This window comes from Chiroxiphia lanceolata, chromosome 15, assembly GCF_009829145.1.
Source record: "Chiroxiphia lanceolata isolate bChiLan1 chromosome 15, bChiLan1.pri, whole genome shotgun sequence".
Taxonomy (NCBI): domain Eukaryota; kingdom Metazoa; phylum Chordata; class Aves; order Passeriformes; family Pipridae; genus Chiroxiphia; species Chiroxiphia lanceolata.
Window position 1 is genome coordinate 15,406,618 of NC_045651.1, and position 19,409 is coordinate 15,426,026.

Genomic DNA, 19,409 nt, shown 5'->3' on the forward strand with positions numbered 1-19,409 from the left:
CAATGGGGCACCTGACCTTCCTCCTGGTTATTTGGACTATAACTTGCTTATGATTTTGCTCACTGCCTTTTTTCTGTGCTCATTCTGTTTGTACTTTCTGAAACCTGTGACCTTCCTGCGCTGCCTGGTGTTAATTTGACTTTGAGATCTGGTGGGAACGTGGATAATCATTAATGCAGTTTGATTTAGAGGCTGCTTGCAAATGGTATTTCAAATAAACCTGTTGAGTGATCTTGGAGCCCGTTTCCCAGGCAGGGAGCATTTGTTGCACACAGGTTGGAATTGTGCATGGAAAGGAAACTGTTCTCCTTTACCAGGAGCCTTTTCCCCACGGCTCTTTTTGGTTTTGATGTCCTGACTTCTAGAGAAAAGAATCACCGAGTCAGCATTGCAGATGAATTTTAAGATGTGCTGTTGAAATAACTGCTTCAGGCTCCTTCTCTGTCATTATTCCAAATTTTTCATCACTGTGCCTTGCCAAGCAGTATTTGCTGTACTTGTGCAGTTCATCTCAAATACTGTCAGTCAGAAGTCTAATATAAAAACCCTTTGTGTTGGGGCTTTTCAGAACTATATGTGTAAAAATACAAGATACGACATGTGAGTTGTATAAACAGTTTACTTTGTTTCTATTAAATGCAGTGAGAGGGGCAACATCCTCACTGCTTCTGTGATATTTTTGTTAACCCTTTTGTGATTTAATCAGCTCTAATCAGGGAGAGGTGATAATATTAACCAAGCGAGACAAAATGCATGGTAAAGCTGACCAAATATAACACCTGCCTGAATTGCTGGAAAATACATTACTGTTTTAGCTTAGTGCTGTTTTTTTGTTCCTACTTCCACCCTGGAAAATCTGTAAACAACATGTTAGGAAAGCTTTCAAGTGTTGATTGGGCAGCTTATTGTCAGGAGTGACCTCATGTTGCAGTCGATTTCTATTTAGACTGCAGGGTTTAGTGCAGCACTCCAGAAGTGCCAGCCCCCAGAGCCCAGCGAGCACCATGCACAGCCAGCAGCCAACAGCTCGCTTTGCTGGCTTCCAGATGAAGCATTTTTACATGAAGTGCTCGTTTGGGATAGCAAAGATAATCAGAATGGCCTGCAAAGTTCTCCTGCACAGGTAAATCTCTGAAAGGACGATGGCGTTTTGATATGATTCGTAGTTAAGACTTTAACTTTGAAACTGTGGGAGGTTAAATGTGTTTTGGAGGTTATTTCATTTCATAATATGTCAGAACTGATTATTTGAATGAGATAGGAGAATCTGTGTACAGTCAGGAAATTACTAAGGATAACTTAGACATATTTTATCTCTAGTTAATATATTTTTCTACTCAAGGTATGTTTTTACCGGGACCTTTTGTGGGTAGGGAGGCAGTGCAGAAGGGGTTCTTAGGAGTGGGTTAGCATTATGAAACAAAGATGTTTACCTTTGTGTGTCTTGCTGTGTCATGCTGCGTTCAGGCTGTGCCTGGCAGTGTAAATCACAGCTTTTAAAAAGTATTCCTGAACTGTGGAACGTGGGCTCAGGAGTTGGAATTGGCTTTTTAGCCAAGATTTACACATTTCTTTCAGAAAGGGCTTAATTGCTAAAGTGATTAGTTGAAGGTATAAGATATTCTTTATGTAGTAAGAGGATTCTCCAGGCTTTGCAATACTGCTGATTTATGCCCAGCTCTTGCTGAGTCCCTCTCATGCACCTGAAGGTGTTGAATAAAAGCACTGGAGAGCCATCCTGTGCTGAAGGTTACACACTGAGATGGAAAATTTTGTTGTGAACCATGTCTGAAGTCATCTGGATTCTTTGGAGATGAGTTTGATTCTCCCTGATCTTGACACAGTTCCTCATTGTCTCAGGTGGTAAAATAAAAGGATTTCAGGTCATCAGTTTCCTATAAATAGTGTTTGTACTTGTGCCCTTGACTTGAGTTTTTCTTGCTCTCTTTTGCAATTAGAGTGTTGCAGTGTTTTATGCTCTGATTGCCTCTTTTCTTCTCTCAATATATCCTAGGAGTGAGTGTTTTAATAGTAAATGGATTACAATGTACACAGTTATGTATTAGTTCCTTTAGAATGTAAACATACTTTTTATAATGCAACTTTAGTAGAACTTATTGAGAGGGATGCGTAAAATTATATTTGTTGTGTTTTGGAATATTAGTGTTCTTTTGCTGAGATTCCTGGTCGTGCTCCTTCTCTCTTACCTTGTTCATGAAGCTGAACTTACAACTTCATATCTTCATTTTTTAATTTCAAATATTGTCAAAACAAAATGTTTGTCAGAAAATTTACTTTGCCCAAGTAGTAGGACTATGCTGAACTTCTGTGCACAGAATTACCAGTGAAATGTAAATATATTAAGTTGTAAACTACCTCTTACTATTTTTTTTTTATTGGAAAGAAAAATGCCAGTGTGTTACCCCTCAGTTGTTTGATCCAGCAGCTTTGAAATCACTGGCTACAAGATCTGGCTTCTCTTTCAGGTGTTTTAATTTCCCAAGCTGTGTCCATTTTGAAATGGTGGTTGAGTGCTGCCCGTTCTGTTGGTGCCTTTGGAATAGATCAGCTTTCATTTTTCACCCAGGCAAACACACACACAAACCATAGAAAGAACTTGATTCACCAGCAAGTTTCCATTAAAAAAAAAAAAGGAAAGAAATTAAAAGCCTCTGTGAGCACCTGCTTGTTCAGTTGTGCCATGGTGAGTTTAAGGTGTCTAAGGCAAACTAGTCTAGTTATTTTTAAATAAATACCTTAACCACTTATCAGCTTCTATTTAATTGAAAATGCATTATTGCTTCTGTTTCATCTACTTGGAGGAACAAAAAAATAGAAAGTCTGCTTGAGGTGGTCTCCCTTTCTGGTGGTGGAACTAGTAATAAACTTGATAAGGTCTAACCAAGATTTTTTTGCTGTATTAAAACTCTTCTTAGGTAAACAGACTGTCTACACTTTTTAGTGCAAGTCAGGCTCACATCAAAACTACCTTGCAGTGGTAGTGCCTGTTCAGTTTTCCAGGGGAGTGGCAAACTGCCTTGAATTTTGGGGTTTGCCTTATGCATTCATGAAAATAATATTTAAAATCAACTCTGTCTGGCAACAGTGTTGTTGCATGGTAAGGAGTAGACTAAAATCTCATTTTTCAGCTTTTAGGGCTTAGTTGCCTGTAATAGGAAAAAAAAAAAGCATTTGTTTACCTCCCCACCTCTGAGTTAAACTGCAGTCCCAGAGGACTTTAGGATTCTGAGCTGAAGTGGCTTGTGCTGGGAGATTTCCAGATGTTTTCCAGATGTCTAGCCCCTGTCCCAAAACCTCTGGAAGGTCCTTGCCCCTGAAATGTTGTAGCTGTGCTCAGAGAATGTTGTAGATCTGTTGAATGTTGCAGAATCAAATTATGCAACAGTCTGACAGGCGGGGAAGAACCTGTGGAGGAAAGCAGAGTCATTTGGAATTTGCTTTAGGCAGCAAAGTTAAAATGTGCATTCTTAAGCAAGGTGTCAGGAAAATGTTTGACTACAAAGTGATTAGTGTTTCCCATGGGAAAGGCCACACATCTGAGAGCTTGTAGCTTCACAGTAAACCAAGTATTGGCTCTTGAGAGACAGAAATCTGCATTGCTGCTTCTACAACTTTCTGTCTTGTGATGGTGCTCCTTAAGATTTCTTCATTTAAATAATAAAGGGACTGCAAATCAGGGTATTCTTTACATATTTATTCTACTTTTATTAGCTGCATCACATGCAATCTTTTAAGTATTCTCTAAGTTGCTTTCTGTTAACTTCCAAGACTTTTATTTAATAAGTGTGGTAAGTTTTTGCATTACATTAACTTATTTCTTCTTTATTGCAGTGCTCATATCTCTCCCATAAGTATCTTGCCAGCCTCTGCAGAGTAAGTATAATGAAAATATAAAATGTTTGAATGATGCTGTTACTAGAACATTCCTACATTCTTTCAAAAAAAGTGATTATAGTAATGAATTAACATATTCTAGTGTGAAGTATTTCACTTATGACATTTAACACTAATGTGGGAAAAACCTAATGTCTGTCAGTGTTGTTGACTGCAGGAACATGAGAGCACAGTATGGTAGGATCCAGAGTCCAAAATACTTTGGTTTTATACTTGGATACATCATAAATGTTTGACTTCAAAATTATCATAGCATTCACATTGTATTTTTAGCACCACTTCTGGTTATTGATACTGAGCACAGTTCAGTGGAATTTTGTGTGCAAATGAGGGGGGGAAATAAAAGCACAACTTCAGAGTTAAAATGGGATTAAATAGTTTAAGATTTTTACAGGAAGATTTTCTATGGGCCTCTGTGTATTTGGGATGAGCTGGCTAAGAAGCACTCAACAGAACAGTCTGTTTTTAAAGAATGCTGTTCTTTTCTTGGTGAATCTTTGGATATATTCTGTGTCCTTTATCAGGTGCTTGCCACAGGATTTTACTGCCACATTATTATATTAAGCTTTCATAAGAGTTTTTTGCATACCTATTAAAAATAGGTTAAAATATTTATTAAAAAATAGTCATCGTGATGTGTTGATTACTCTTAAAACACTATTGATAGACTTCATAATACTTTATGTAAATCTTATGAAATAAAAACCAGTGTAGTAATTTCCACTGCCTTTTTGGAAAAGTTAGTCTCTTTTTGCCTTGAAGTGCTTGTCATCAAAGATTTTGGTTGTGTAAAGTTTATCTCTGCCTTTCTACATAGTTGATCAATGCAAAAGGAGAGCTCTTAATAGGAATTTTGTCTTTTTTTTCTCTTTAGCATTTTAGAAAGAACAATCAGAGCAGCTGTGGAACAGCATCTTTTCGACCTGCAGAGCAGCTTAGATAATGATCTGAAACATATCCAGCAACACAGACTGGGCTGTAACAATGAAGAAAAAAATCCCAGTGGGGATGAGGAAGGATCTAACAACCAGTAAGACTTTGTTCTGTCTGCAGTGAATTCTGTAGGATTGTATATCTTAACTCTTCCCAAAAAACATACCCAAATTCCCCACCTCAACCCAAAAGTTACGACTTTTGCTATTGACTTCTGATTTTAAAACAGATCAACTTCCATCTGTTGCCAGTAATCAACAGCTCTTGAAGCAAATATTTTACATTTTATTTTGTGGTTAAAATGCTGTGAAATGTATCTGTTTTGCTGCTGAATTCTGAGCGAGTGGCACAAGAACTTCAATTTACCCCAGTGCCTTCATTCTTATCTCGCTGATGTGACTCATGACAAAATTTTGCCATATTAAAGTTATTGGAGATGCTGTTTCAGTTTCTTTACCCTGTCTTTTCATGTCAACATAGATATTTTACTGCTCTGGCTGCCAGTGTCAATGAAGCAGCCAAAAATGGATAGAATGAGCACCGTGGGTCTATTTGCACAGTGTTTCAGCCTCATTTGATCAGCTTTTATTTTTGTTGTAACTCATGCCATGTTCTGAGTGTAGTGATTGCCATGGCAGCCTTGAGAAGCTGGTACACTTTGGTGCTTTATTAAAAATAAGTAGTCATGATTAATACCCAGACTCCAAAAATGTGTTGTTAAGACTCCAGTACCTAAATTCCTTGGTTGCTCAGAGCCTGGAATACAGGAACAGAGCCTGAAATACATTCAGTGTTCAGAGACTCAAATGCTGTTTTGTAAGTTGTTTGATCTCTACTGGTTTTAAAGTCCTATTTGTGACAAGAGGCCAGAATAAAGTTAGCAGTCAGTCATAAAAGTAATAATCATCAATAATGATCAATTAAACCTGAGTTTTAGTGTTAGAGATGCAATGCCTTTGAAGTCATTTACAAGTGAGTAATTGCCTGGAAGACCTGGAGGAGCTGAATTCCTTCAGTGACAGTGTAAGCTCTTTAAAGGTTGGCTGATTTCAGAGACAGAGGCTCCAAGTGCCACCACTGCTGATTTGAAACCAATATCCTCCTCTGGCACAGGGACTATTCCAAATGCTTCTGATCATCTTCCACTGTGGATTAACTGTAAGACAGGATACCTGATATCTTTCTTCACAGTGGTTGTCTGGGTTCTCTAAGGCAGCAAACTGTTCACAAGGCAAATACACAGTTAGATGAAGAACTACAGAAAGCAGTGAGCCAGGAAAAGTTTCTTAGAACTAACTTAAACTGATGGCTGGAGTTAAGGAGAAATTGTGAAAATGTTAATTTCCAATCCATCCTGTTTAGTATCTCCACATCTGATAGAGAAGAAGCTTTTTTAAAGTAGTTTGGAATTCTTTGTGAGTGAGGAGAAGGAAGGCAAAGACTTGTGATGAATGACAGGATCATGTGGGGACTGGGATGGTGGCACATAAAGAATATATGTGAATACAAAGATGGTGTAAATTAGTGTCAATCTGGTTGTACTGTTACAAGCCTTAAGCTGAATTCTAGGAAGATTCAATGTTAAAAATAATGGGGTTTCTCACTGGAGGGAAACACAGTGGGAGTAGCTATAAACTAACTGGCCTCAGTACTGGGAGGAGAGTGGTCACAGCAGTGTTATCAGATCACAGTAGTTCAGTATGTCCTTGCTTCTGGCTGTTGTGCTTTTATTCCTTAGGTCAGCGTGGTAAATATGGGGTGTATGCCTGGCCCTTAATACAAGAATCAAAAAATGCATTTTAATATGTCTGTCACCTACTGATGTAGAAAACAAGTATATGTAAACTACATAAATAATTAAATTTGCCTAGTGATTGGAATAGTAGATACTACCAGTATCTTTGGTCAGAATAATTCTGTTCAAAAAAGAAAACCATAACACCCTGATGTTTGATCTTGTGTAGGGACAAAAAAAAATGTGGGGTTTGGTTTTTTTTTTCTTTTCCTTTATAGGGTGGAATTACAGGTTCCTAAAGTCTTTCTATTCTTATCTTTAGGAATGATGTTATTGAAGATAATGACACTGGTAGCAGTGAGAACACAGGAGACTGCTCTGAAGTATTGGTTTGCACTGATTTAGACAGTGAAGCTATGAAACATGATACTGTAACTGGGGAAGAAGAAAGCATTCAGGTGAGAGAACAGTCTCCTGTATATCAAACCATAAGTTGCTGTGACTTTTTAGTGCTTTAGGGATCCAGATTTTCCTAATTTAGAGATCATCAGGTTTTCTATGTATCATTACCTGATGCTGTTGCTCTGTGCAGTCAGTTATCTGCTCTGCTGTACCATGTGCACAGAGAAAGTTTTGTGTTTTGGTGTGACTTGTTTGGACCCTGACTAATGGTTTTCTCTTGGTCTTTCACAGGTACCAGCCCTTCCTTCTGCTGAGGTAAGTCAGTGTATGGCACTGGTTAGAACAGCAGCTGTGTTAGTAAAGGCTCCCTGGGGAGCAGAAGATGTAGAGCAATGATTGCAGCACAGCCCACAGTTAGTCACCTTGTACTGGATCAGGAAAGGGTAGGACTCACCTTGAGACTCTGCAGCCTCTTGACTGTGCTTGTGCTAGGAAGGTGTGGGTTTGTAAACAGCTAATTACAGCCTCTTCTCTCTGGTTCCAGTTTCTTCTGTGGTGAGCAGGGATGTCCTGTTCTTTTCAGCACATCTTCATCTCTTCTCTATTTGAAAGGGGTTCTGCCACTTCTCCTTGGGCCTCTTTGCTTGGCTGTTTGCTTCTGCTTCTCCTCCACACTGTTGTGTACTCTTAAAATTCTTACACTTGAGGGGTTCAGGGAAGGAGAATTAGCCTGGTGTCCTCTTGAAGAGCTTCAATACTTAATATTGTCATTTTGAAAGCTGTGGATGTACCATTTATATTCCAAAGCAGAAAAGTCTTGTCTAGTGTGCTGCATGAGCACATACTGGCATGTAGTGCTAACATGCTTGCAAAAATAAAATACTTAGCTGTATTTTTTAAAAACCATTTTGCTCAGAAAGTACAATGTTAATGATACTTGAAGTGGCTGTTGAAGTTTTTAAAGCAGCTGAAATTGTAAACAACAAACCACAAGATAATTAGGTGTCATAGACTTAATTTTGGCTTTGCTTTCAGATATTATGCTTGAATTGAATAGTTTCGTGTCACTGAAAGAAGCAAGTATTGTGTACACTCTGGAAGCCCAGTATTGGAGCAGCTGTAAATGTTGAAATAATTGTTTACCCTATACAACAAACTTGCCTCAGCTTTGCTTTGAGCTGCAAATTGTTAGATCCTCACATATAATCAAATGTGAAGGTTTGGAGTATGTGTGGCCTGGATTTATAATGGCCTGAACTGCACCAGCATTTTTTATTAGTGAGCAGAGATCAGTCTCATTCTGGGTATCTTTGTGTGATCAAGCAATGCTGTAAAATATGTGCTGACAAAAATGAAACCGAGGATAACAGTAATATGCAAGAAAATAGAGGTTTTTTACTATTGCACCAGGTAGCCCATAGCAGCTGTGAAATAAGCCCTTCTAATGAAAAAAAAAAATTCAAATCTGTAATTCCTTATTTATTTGGTAACACTTCTGTTGTTACAAATCTAAATAATGAACTCTGTGGGTAGAGATGTTTGGTTTACATGTGTAGAGAACTTTCTACAATGGTTTTCAGCTTTTTGCCTGGGACTTCATAAATTTTCCTGAGGGTTTCCTGAAAGATAACTGGATAAGCAAACCTATTGTTAATAGACTTAAATGAACTAGAAGAATTTAATGGGTCTGTGAACTTGAAAAGATAGGAATGGGTGCTGTAGTAGTGAAACTGTGAGTTGTTTTTATGCAAAAACCCTCTTTGCTGGAGTGATTTTCACTATTGTGATGTGTTCTTCTCCTGGCCTTTGTTTTCTTTCAGGGATCAAAAATGATTCTCTTGAATCACCTGTCAAGCCAAATTTTTCAGTTGTTCCCACGAACTGGCATATTGGTTTAGAATTTCACAGAATGTATTTGCTATCCTGTTTTTTTCCTGGGTTTTTTTTTGGAACAAGTTCCAAAACTTGTTCTAAAAAATTACTAGATTTTTATCCTATAGCACAAAATGCACAAAACATGGTCTTGAATATAATGGGGAACATGATGCTTGGGAGAGCATGACAGAAGCACTTTCGTTGTTGTATCTGGTGTCATTCTTGGCTTTTTTGGCTGCTTGATAGACTTTGGTCCATGGAAATCAGTGACAAGATGACATTCTGGGGTGAAGTTTTGGTTTTTTCAGTGTTTGTTTTTCCCTTCTTGTTAATACACCATTTCAAACGTTACTGAAAAGTTGTATCTTCTGGGGAGAGGTTAAAGGAAAATACAGTCATTCTCCTGTGTGGAGGGAATTTGAGAAGAGCACATAAGGTTGTAGGAAAAGAAACTTGGGTGTGTGAGCTCTCCTTTGGTCCTGGAATGGAAACACAAGCAACTGTTTCCACAGCTACAATGAGTGTGACTGTGCAAGACTTGCCCAGTTCATCTCCAGGGTGGAAATTGTCTGCTGGAGTATGACAAATACACTGTACTTAGAAATTGTTTCCCCAAGTTGGAATTTGACTTGAGGACTGAAATAATGTAAAGAGAGTACTGGAGTTTTTTCTGGTAAGGGTGACTATTGCTGTCAGCAGTGTCAAAGTGGCAACTGTTGGTGTATTTGAACTGTCCTGGTAACTTGCTTTTAATATTCAGACACTTTTTGTGAGCACTTTGTAAAGTCTAAACCCAAATGACTTATTTTATATTTCAAATTTCTTATATTCCCCCAAATACGACTCTTTTTGAAGAAATCAAGTCTTGGGCTTTGACAGAAATACTTGAAGCAGTCAGTCATCCCATGCCAACTTTTAGCAAACAAAATGGTGACATGGATTCATCTGAACTTGTTTTGTGAGATGGTGTCATAGAACTGCCAGCATTTCTTCATCCCCTTCCAGCTCTGTTGCTGCTTTATTTAGTAACAGGGATTAGTAGCTCCTTTTGGAAAGTCTGTCAGAGTTGTTTCATTTCGTATATGCTGAGCACAAGGCAACATCCAACCCAGCTGTTTTCAGGACTAGGATGTACCCACTGCCATGATTTTAGTCACCCCAAACTTCATGCTGTGGTTGACAATTTGAAGTAGAACTTTTATTGAAGAAATAATAAAAAATGGTTTATCTTAAGATGGAAAGCCGTTGTCTGACTTGTGGTGATTGAAACACCTGATCACTGGCCTTAGTTTAGCTGTAAAAATACTACATGGTTTAAAAGTACGATTTCCACCCCCCCCTACATTAGAAGCTTTTAGTTCTTGAGGGTGTCTTGTGGTCAGAGATGAATATGAAAATGTTTTCAGCTGGGAATGCCATTCCTAAATCTTCTAAACATACTTTTTGCCAACAGACTGCAGACGTATTATTGCAACCATGTGATGAAGATGCAGATGTTGATGGAGAAAATAATAGTGAAAGGTTTGTGTTTTTCTGTACCCACTGACATGGCAGGATTTACAACTTCAGTTTTGAAATATAGAGTGTATCAACTGTCATTTGTCACAACACAGCACAATATGGGGGAGGTGAACTAAACATATCACTTTTCACATGTGAAAACAGGATAAGATTGAGCTACCTTTTTATATGATATAAAAGGCATGGAACTTTATGTGCTAAAAAGAGAAAATAACTATAAACCTATATGATATGGCTTTTTTTTTTTTTGGAACAATCCTATGTTCTGGGCAAGAGAAGCAGCAGAAGAAAAAGTTATCTTCTTTAAAATTTTTTGACACATTTTATTGCTCTTAATGATTGAAGAATTAATGCTGGTAACAGTGACTAACCAGAAAGATTTGTTAATTCGTAGTTTGAGTTGAATTGAGTTTTAAAATATCAATCCCCAGTTTGAGAATAAAACTCTGAGCTGTTTCTGTTTCCAACTTGGTTCAAACCCAATTGTTTAAATGCTTCAGCTTGATATTCCCTGTGAAGATCACAGAGGGGAAAAAAGAGAAGTAATGTAACTTTTGTTCCCCAGAATTTTAATTATTGCTTTAAGTAAATACATTTTCTATCTGCTAAAATGAACTGGGGTTTGTGAGAATAAAATTTAAGAGGATTGTATGGTATTTATTGTCCATTAAGAACTTGTATTTAAAATAATTTGGTCTGTGTCTTCTTTTTAGGGAAAATAGTATATTGCTTGATGGCAGTGATAGAATATCTTCAGAGATAGCTCTGGTAAGATGATGATTTCATTTATATATGGATACACAGTGTCTTATAAACTTTTATGAAATACAAATGTGAAGAAACCCAGTAAATTTAGCTTTTAACATCCTCTGTTGGTTGGCCTGCTCCAGGGCTTGCAAAACCTCTGTTAGAGATCTCATCATCTCCCTTCACAGAAACTTGGGGCAGCAGAGCAAACTTATACTTATGCATCTCATGTAAGGAATGTTTTGTAGTGTAAATAATTGCCTCCCGTTGAGATGTGTGTATTTATAATTCCTTGAGTTCGGAAAGATAATTCTCTGGGGAAAAAAAGTTCCAGAAGCGCTGGAACTGATATAGGCACTGGATTTCCAGTTGCTAAGTAGTAATCAAATTGTTTCTGTTGCTTAACTGCAGGATACAGGTAGCAAGACGTGTGATCTAAATGCAAACACTGACCCCGAGGTGCTGGGGGGTGGCAGCGTCAACGGTCCCGAGGAAGCTCCGGGTGTCCAAGTGCCACGTCTGGATCTCAAGAACGTATCCGATGGTGACAAATGGGAAGGTAATTTCCACCCTTTAGCTCACTGTATAGTCAGCTAGGAGTGATAAAGAGAACATTTTACAAAGTAGAAGCAGCAGACAACTTATATTTTCTTTTGTTCGATCTGAACGACGTGTTCCTCTCCACGGGGTACGATGGGCCAAGGCTGACACAGGTACCATTTCAATTCAGAACTATCTGCAGCTTAATTAAGGACCTTAAAGTATAAAGAAAAAATAGTCAAAGGAACAACCAAAGAAAGAAAGCAAAAAAGCCCAAGTTTCATTCTAGGTGGTTTGGGTTTGGTTTTGCTTTTTATTGTTTTTAAAGTGTCGAGTGGTTCCATGACCCTGAGTGTCTCATCCAAATCTTTTAAAACACTTTAATTATGTCATATAGTTAAATTTCACACTGTGTTTTGTTTGTCTTTTTTTTTTTTAATGCAAACTACTGAAATTCTAGTGCTAGCTGAATTTGACTTAAAATCACTAAACTGCTAATTTATATTTCAATTATTCTGAAATATCTGTTTAAAACATCAGGGATGTCAGATGTTGGTTTTCATGTCATTGGACAACTTGAAACAGCGCAAAATTTTCAAATAAGGACTAAAGTTGCGGGTGGATATTATTTCTGTGCCTCTTCTCCCTCCACTATTTGGATTTTAGGAAAAACAACATATTTGAAACATAGTTTTCTCTCAGACAGGGTTCCTTATGTTTTTGACCTTATTCTTCATGGCCTTCCAGGCTTAGCAAACCCCCGAGCTTGTGACTGTACTGAATTTTGTTGCTCAAATGTCTGGTAATAGCTGGTTAGACTGTTGCTTTACTTAAAAAGACTATAAGCCCTTTGTAACCAGAGGAAAACACTCTCATCAATATCTTCTTTTCAAAATACTTCTTTTTGTGTCTACCTTATATCCCATTTCCTCTGCCTGGTGTTGATGTCATGGCACCTTAAAAAATACGAGAGATATAATGTGCTAAAATACTCTGAGCTGTCACTGGCAGTGAACTGGCCACAGTCCACTTGTTTCTGATCTGAAAAACTTGCAAATGCAATTTGATTAATGCAGTGCAGGTGGACTATGCAGGGACAAGGTTTTAACTTCCAACAGGCTGTTCCAGTGCCAGCTGTTCTTTAATTATCACAGTCAAGTGTTGGTAAGACACTCCTAACAAAGAATGCACTGAACTTCTGGTTACAGTGTTAGAAATATTAGAATTGGTAAAGTGAAGCTGGATGTGTGTCCTGTGACAGTGCAGCTCAGAGCTGTGTGTCAGCACACACAGCTTTGTCCTGAAGCTCAAGTGGTGGTAACTTTATAGATTATTTGTCACTGGTGTTGACTGTTTTCCAAATTAATTGCCTTCATGAATCCATACTGCCCTTATAACCACTTTACAAATGATGAGGTTTGCAACTTCATTAGATTTGTACAGTATTTGCTGGTTGGTGGTTTTGAGCCCCAGCAAACTGCACATTCAGGGAATGTCATGCACAGAGAAGTCGATTTGCAGGCATCCAAAGACACTGAGTCCAGATTTTCATTCTTCTTGCCCAAGGTAATAACTGTCTAAAGTTAAAAAAAAAAAATCATCAAAACCCTGTTTATGTTCTCGGTGTTTTATTTACATAAGTTGCTTACTTGCACATTACATTTTGTTGCATCCTCTATTTGTGCTAATCTGATTTAATACATATTTTCAGAAGGTTTGTGGCTTCCATTTTCATTTTTTCCTTAAATCTGCTCATAAAAATTGCTTTGGTTTTACTTTATGACCCCTCCTTTGAAAAGAAAGTGTAGCATATTATATAAATTTATAATATAAGTTTCTTGGTATTAAATCATGATCTTTTGCAAGGTGTAACTTCATTGTGAGGTATTTTAACTTTGGCTATTCTTCAGTTCTTTTTAGGATGGTTATTAGGATCTCAGCCTTCCAAGGCACTGCAAGTCCTTGTGGCATTTTACTGAAGTAGAGTGACTTTGTTGGGAAATCTGTAGTAGTCCAAATTTTATTACAAGATTTGGGTTATTAAAGCCTATCTAATAGAAAACTGAACATGAAAATGAACACCAAATGCTTGCTGGTTTAAGGCAAAAATGCAGAGTGGTTAATTTATATTTCTAAGTACTTTTTTCTGCATTTGCCCTGCTTTTTGGAAATCACTACCATCTTTATTATTTACAAACTCTGGTCAAAAACGTATTTAGAGCTTGCCTTTTGTTCACGTGAGGATGCTTGAAACTCTTAATAAACTACCAAAAGTCTTTACTATTCCTGTATCAGTTCTTTATAAACCTTTTCAGTAAAAAAATTCCAATTGGCCAAGGACTGAGCATCCTTACCTGCCGTGGGAATTCCTTGGAAGCTGAGAGTGCTCAGGGCCTGGCCCGAAAGACGGGATGTTTTTCCCTGGTACTGTATCTTCCTGCTTTACATGTTATGTATAGTTTGTTCTGACTGTGCTGTGTGTTCACTTTAGTATTTTTGCCATTCTTTTTCATTTATTAGCGCCATGCCCTATCACTTTCCCCCTCATTGATTTCAAAACAATGCATCTGCAGAGAGAAGGGGAGGGTAAGTATGGTTCGCCATACGTTCAGTTATCTGCCTTTTGATAGTTTATGGTTTGCTTTCTAACTAACCCTTCACCTGCTGTCCCTTATATCTTGGGAATATTCTGATCTGCAGTTTTTTTTGTCGATTCAAAAAGGTCCCCTTCTTGTATCTTGTGCTGTGCAAACAGGCCAAGATCATGGCTGAAAAACGAGACAAAAAATCCCAATCATACTTAGTAAATACACAATGGAAAGCAGGTACAAGGGTTATTTTTTTTTTAAAGATTAATTTGTGGGTTTTATTGTTGTTCTGCACACTCTGAACCCAGTTTTCAAATTTCTGATTTGAACTGGAAAAATATAGACAGGACTTTGAAAGGATAAAGGGAGGGTGGGGTTTTAAATTCAGGTACTTGGAAGACCATGTCAGCTTTTTGTTAGACAGTAAGAAAACAATGTCAAAGAATTGTAAGGGATGTTAGGGATGAACTTTTCGTAGGGATTTGAAAGGATTGATTGTTTTGGAATCTCCTTCCTAAAAAATCACCTTCCACAAATTAAGAAATCTCTTTTTCTCAGTGGTGTCAAGATAGACTTAATCTTAAAACCCCAACAACACTCTTTTAAAAAGACTTAAGCAGATGGGCATTGTACCTAAAGAGGTACTGTCAGGGTTACCTTCTTCAGAACCAAGAGGACAGTCTTTCCCAGTACATGCATATGGTATGAAGACCAATTTCCACAGCAAAATGTTGCAATGGACAGTAAATACATTCTCCTAATTTTGGATTTCTGATACATTAATTAGGCTCTTGTACACTGTTGAACTGCTCAGAAATGCATACTCCCAAGATACACTTTGAAAAAGGGATCCTAGTGTGCATACTTCATTTCAGTACCTTTTTCTTTCAGTTATATGACAGAATTTGTAGCTTTCTGACGTATTTCAATGTTTTTATTCACTTTGTGTATTGACACCACATCCTCTATAGCATACAAGACTAAGCATTGGGTACTCATTTTTGTTTCCTTTTGACTCTTGTTTATAATTCTGTTAACAGAAAAGTACCATTTTGTGTCCATTTTTTTATCTTCTAGATCCATTTCCTGCTTTCAAATCTTGGCAGGAAGACAGTGAATCTGGAGAAGCTCAGCTTTCCCCACAGGCTGGAAGGATGACTAATCATCCCTTGGAAGAGGACTGTCATCCCATACTGTCACATCGGAGTTTGGATTTTGGGCAAAGCCAGCGTTTCTTACACGACCCAGAAACGTTAGATTCTTCATCCAAAGCACTTTCTTTTGTTAGGTGTGTATTTTAATGCAGTCTGGTGGGTTTTGGGGGCAGGAGATGTTACTGGCAGGATAAAAAAACCCAGCAGTTTAAGAACCTCGTGGGTTTTTCATGATGTGAATTAATTGCAGACCAAGGTCAAGCGTAGCATTATGTGGCCATTTGACTGTTCTGCCTGCCCAGGAGCTGCCAGAGTGAGTCAGGCCAGAGGTTCATCTGGGGTGGTATCATATCTCTCCAAGTGGCCACTGACAGATGCTGAGGGAAAGAGTATAAAAATAGGGCAGGTTTGCAGGCTTCCCTGGCATTTGGTCAGGGCTTCTGACAACCAGCTGTGATGGCACTTCCTGGGCTGAAGGTAGTATTTATAGCCTTTGTTTACCAGGCTTTGGTCTATGATTTATGTAAGCTCTGGGTTTTTTCCTTTTCGTTTATGAAAGCAGAGTTGTCATTAAACAAGCTGCAAGTTATTTATGTGACACTGGGGAGTGTGACCCTCCAAAACTGTCACTATCCTGTGACCTGCACTGTCTGCTGCTATTGCTGGGAAAGGGAATTTGAGAACACTTCCCATGCTTTTTAGGGAAGAAATAATCTCATGAAAGTGGAAAAATCTGGAACAGGAAAGACAAAGTTTAGAGTGTCCAGTTGTCTGTCTGACAGATTTACTGATGCCAAAAGTACTTGCCCAAGTTTTCTCCAGTGAGCCACAGAAGAGAATGGACAAGCACTGTTAAAATGATGTAGAGACTGACCTGTAGGAAAGTGCTGGTGTAACAGCTGTTCTCCTCATTCTGAAGCTGATAAGGATCTACACTAGTAGATTATTAGATTAGTATTGCTAATATCTTGAACTAGATGTCACTGGCTGTGTTGAGGCATCTTTCAGGCACCTTGTGTAATAAGTGTACTAGAACATTCTCATCTCAGTCTTGAAATAAAAAGGCTTTGCAAAAGCAGCAAATGTCAAGGAGCTGAACAAGTGCAAAATATGATATAAAAACCAGAACCACATGCTCTACAAATCTATTAGTAAGATTTAAGAAAGTTATCAATAAGACCAACAGAGGATGTGGATGTTTTTTTAGGTAGGTATCTAATAGCTTGCCTGAGACAGTCAAGTAAAACTGTTTAATTACCAAGAATTGTTCAGTGGTAGCTTCTATCCTAGGCTTTATTCTGTGCCTAAGAAGTCTTAAAGAACTACTGAGTATCTCTCACTTAGGTAACAGCCCAGCCACCAGAAAGGTGGCAATTAATGGTACATTAGTTTACTACACTTGAATTTCAAATGCTGTTTTTCTGTTACGATTGTTACTGAAATTAGAGAGGAAAAAATAACATCACATCTTGAGGGCAGCAGCTCAAAGAACTTTGAGTAAATGGCTCTGAAAACTTGAAAAGAATGGAGTATGAACTAGAGGAAAAAAATTAAATTAGTCACCTGTTACTTAAATATACAAGTTGTTTGCACTCGTTTAATTATTTAAATGACATTTTTTAAAATGTTTTTAATACAGAACACGAAGAGCATCCTTTAGCTCAAAAGATGACAAAAGGGAAGACAAGACACCTTATCAGCTTGTCAAGAAATTACAGAAAAAAATAAAGCAATTTGAGGAACAGTTTGAAAAAGAGAAAAACAGCAAGGTAGGTTACCAGTTCTGTTTTCACTCAGGGTGTAAAGGACTGCATGACAGGGCTGAGTGATTCTTGTAGTCCATCAGTGAATAACTGGGGGCTCACAAGTGAGAAGAATTTTGTTACACACTGCTGTCTGCAAAAGTGAACTGAGCTACAGCAATACTTGAAAATGTGCCATAATGCCAGAGCCAGAGGAGGACAGAGTGACATTTATGCACTGAGACTAAGGAGATTTCAGATATGGAAAAGCAGAAGTGTCTTACCACTCTCTGGTTCAACTTCTGATATTGCTTCAGTTTTAGTTTCACAAGTGTTTTCCCTTCTGTTGGCACTGAGATCTGACCTGATACTGAGTGGCATCTGGTCACATTCACTGTCAAATATTACCAAAACTTGAAAGAAGTATTTATAAACAAGATTTAGTGTATTTGTTCTAAAATGTAGTTTATTTGTATTTTTTCAGCCCTCCTATAGTGATATTGCAGCCAATCCAAAAGTTTTAAAGTGGATGACTGAACTTACCAAATTGAGAAAGCAAATAAAAGGTAAGAGATGCTACAGTTTCTGGTTTTTTACAAACACAAATAATCTATACGACTGAAACAGCTAAATCATTCAGTAAAATTCCACAGGACACTAAAAAATGTTTCATTTCTACCTTCTGAACTATTCAAAAATCAAATGATTCTTGTGGCTTTAGTTCATTAGGAGAGAAACACGAACCGAGAGTGTTACTTCTTTTAAACCTTTGAATTGAGCAATTTTTCTCCTTTCCAGATGCAAAGCAGAGGAGCTCAGAAGGAGAATTCATACCTCAACCACGTCCACGAAGTAACACTCTTCCAAAAAGCTTTGGTTCCTCTCTTGACCAAGAGGATGAAGAAAATGAAGATGAGATGCGGGTTGTGCAGAAGGAGAAGAAGCCCACCAAGGAGGCCACACTGGAACTCATCTTGAAAAGATTAAAGGAAAAACGAGTGGAGAGATGTTTGCCAGAAGATATAAAAGTAAGCATGAGGTTGTGGTTATGGGATAGGCTCTTTCCAAGAGAATAAGAGAGGGAAATAGAGCCCTGTCAGACACTTCAGATACCATTTTATCAGCACAATGATGCCTCTCTCTAGCAGCCCTTTGCCAGGCCATCATATCTCAGACTCTGTGGGCAAATTATCAAGATGAACCACATTTTCCTTGCTCACTCTTTATCAAAATATTTACAAGTATGTGCTGACAATATTTAGGTGGATGAAGGTGGGATGTGTGGTATTAACTAAGCTAAGTTTAGCTGAGGCATCTGTATAGCTGGTAATGTAGAAAAGCAGTTAAAGTGACTTGTGTTTGATTAAATGTTAATTATTCTTGATAGAAAATGACAAAGGACCATTTGGTAGAAGAGAAAACATCTCTCCAGAAAAGCCTCTTGTATTATGAAAGCCAACATGGACGGCCGGTAATACTTGGTTTTACTTCAAACTCTCTTATTGTATGTGTAGACAACAGTAACTCTTGTGCAGTAGTTAAGACCAGAATTTAATGCTGGTGTGGGGGTTCTTCTTTTTCCTTCTCCAAAACACAAAGGTATCTATTGGCCTCCATGTTGGCATCCGAGGAACTTACTGCATTGACTTCTAAAAAAAGAAAAAAGTATGTATTAATAGGCCCCTTCTTCACAAATCATCAGGTTATTGGAGTTTGCAAAGTGATTGGTGTTATTTGATGCCTTATATGTCTGTGAGGCAAAGAGACATCTTAAAAATAAACAAGATTATCGAATTTCCTGGGAAAAAGCCAGAATTGTTTTTCTGGATTTCACAAAACCAGAAAAGGCAGTTCCCACCCCTCTTTCTACAGTTTCATCTTTTTCTTTTTTCCCTTGTCATTTCTGTAGAACCATCATCATTGCCAGGCACACATTTTTCCCCTCAGTTCTTGATCCCTTTTTTGCCTCTTTTCCTTGGATGTTTAAAACCAGGGTTTGCTTCTTCTGAAGCTCCCCTGACTTTTAGGAAGAGTTTAAACCTTTTTCCTGAAAAATACAAGTGAGAAAAGAGAGAATGAAAAAGCAGCCCCTTTTTCCCATTTATTTGCATAAACCCCATTCCATACACACAGTTTGAGGTAGTTTTATGTTCCCATTTGGAATGTACGTGGCCTGGCAGGAGAAGCACACTGCTTTGTGTTTGCTTGTCTATTATTTAGTGACTGGTATAATTAATTCTGTGGTTTCTCTGCCTTT

The 19,409-nt window shown here is 37.9% G+C and overlaps 1 protein-coding gene across 8 annotated transcripts in view; it reads left to right on the forward strand.

The window, feature by feature from the left end:
- Window positions 1-19,409, forward strand: part of FAM13B (family with sequence similarity 13 member B) — a 46,008-nt gene that overhangs the window by 19,884 nt on the left and 6,715 nt on the right. For 4 of the 8 annotated variants that reach the window (XM_032702635.1, XM_032702630.1, XM_032702632.1 and 1 more), the window contains exons 8-20: window positions 3,853-3,894; window positions 4,790-4,945; window positions 6,906-7,041; window positions 7,277-7,300; window positions 10,314-10,381; window positions 11,095-11,149; window positions 11,540-11,687; window positions 14,189-14,254; window positions 15,334-15,544; window positions 17,050-17,179; window positions 17,637-17,718; window positions 17,951-18,180; window positions 18,540-18,623. In XM_032702635.1, the coding sequence (XP_032558526.1) occupies window positions 3,853-3,894; window positions 4,790-4,945; window positions 6,906-7,041; window positions 7,277-7,300; window positions 10,314-10,381; window positions 11,095-11,149; window positions 11,540-11,687; window positions 14,189-14,254; window positions 15,334-15,544; window positions 17,050-17,179; window positions 17,637-17,718; window positions 17,951-18,180; window positions 18,540-18,623 (1,432 nt within the window). The remainder of the gene's footprint in view (window positions 1-3,852; window positions 3,895-4,789; window positions 4,946-6,905; window positions 7,042-7,276; window positions 7,301-10,313; window positions 10,382-11,094; window positions 11,150-11,539; window positions 11,688-14,188; window positions 14,255-15,333; window positions 15,545-17,049; window positions 17,180-17,636; window positions 17,719-17,950; window positions 18,181-18,539; window positions 18,624-19,409) is intronic. The other 4 variants (XM_032702634.1, XM_032702637.1, XM_032702633.1 and 1 more) reach the window with 3 other exon arrangements.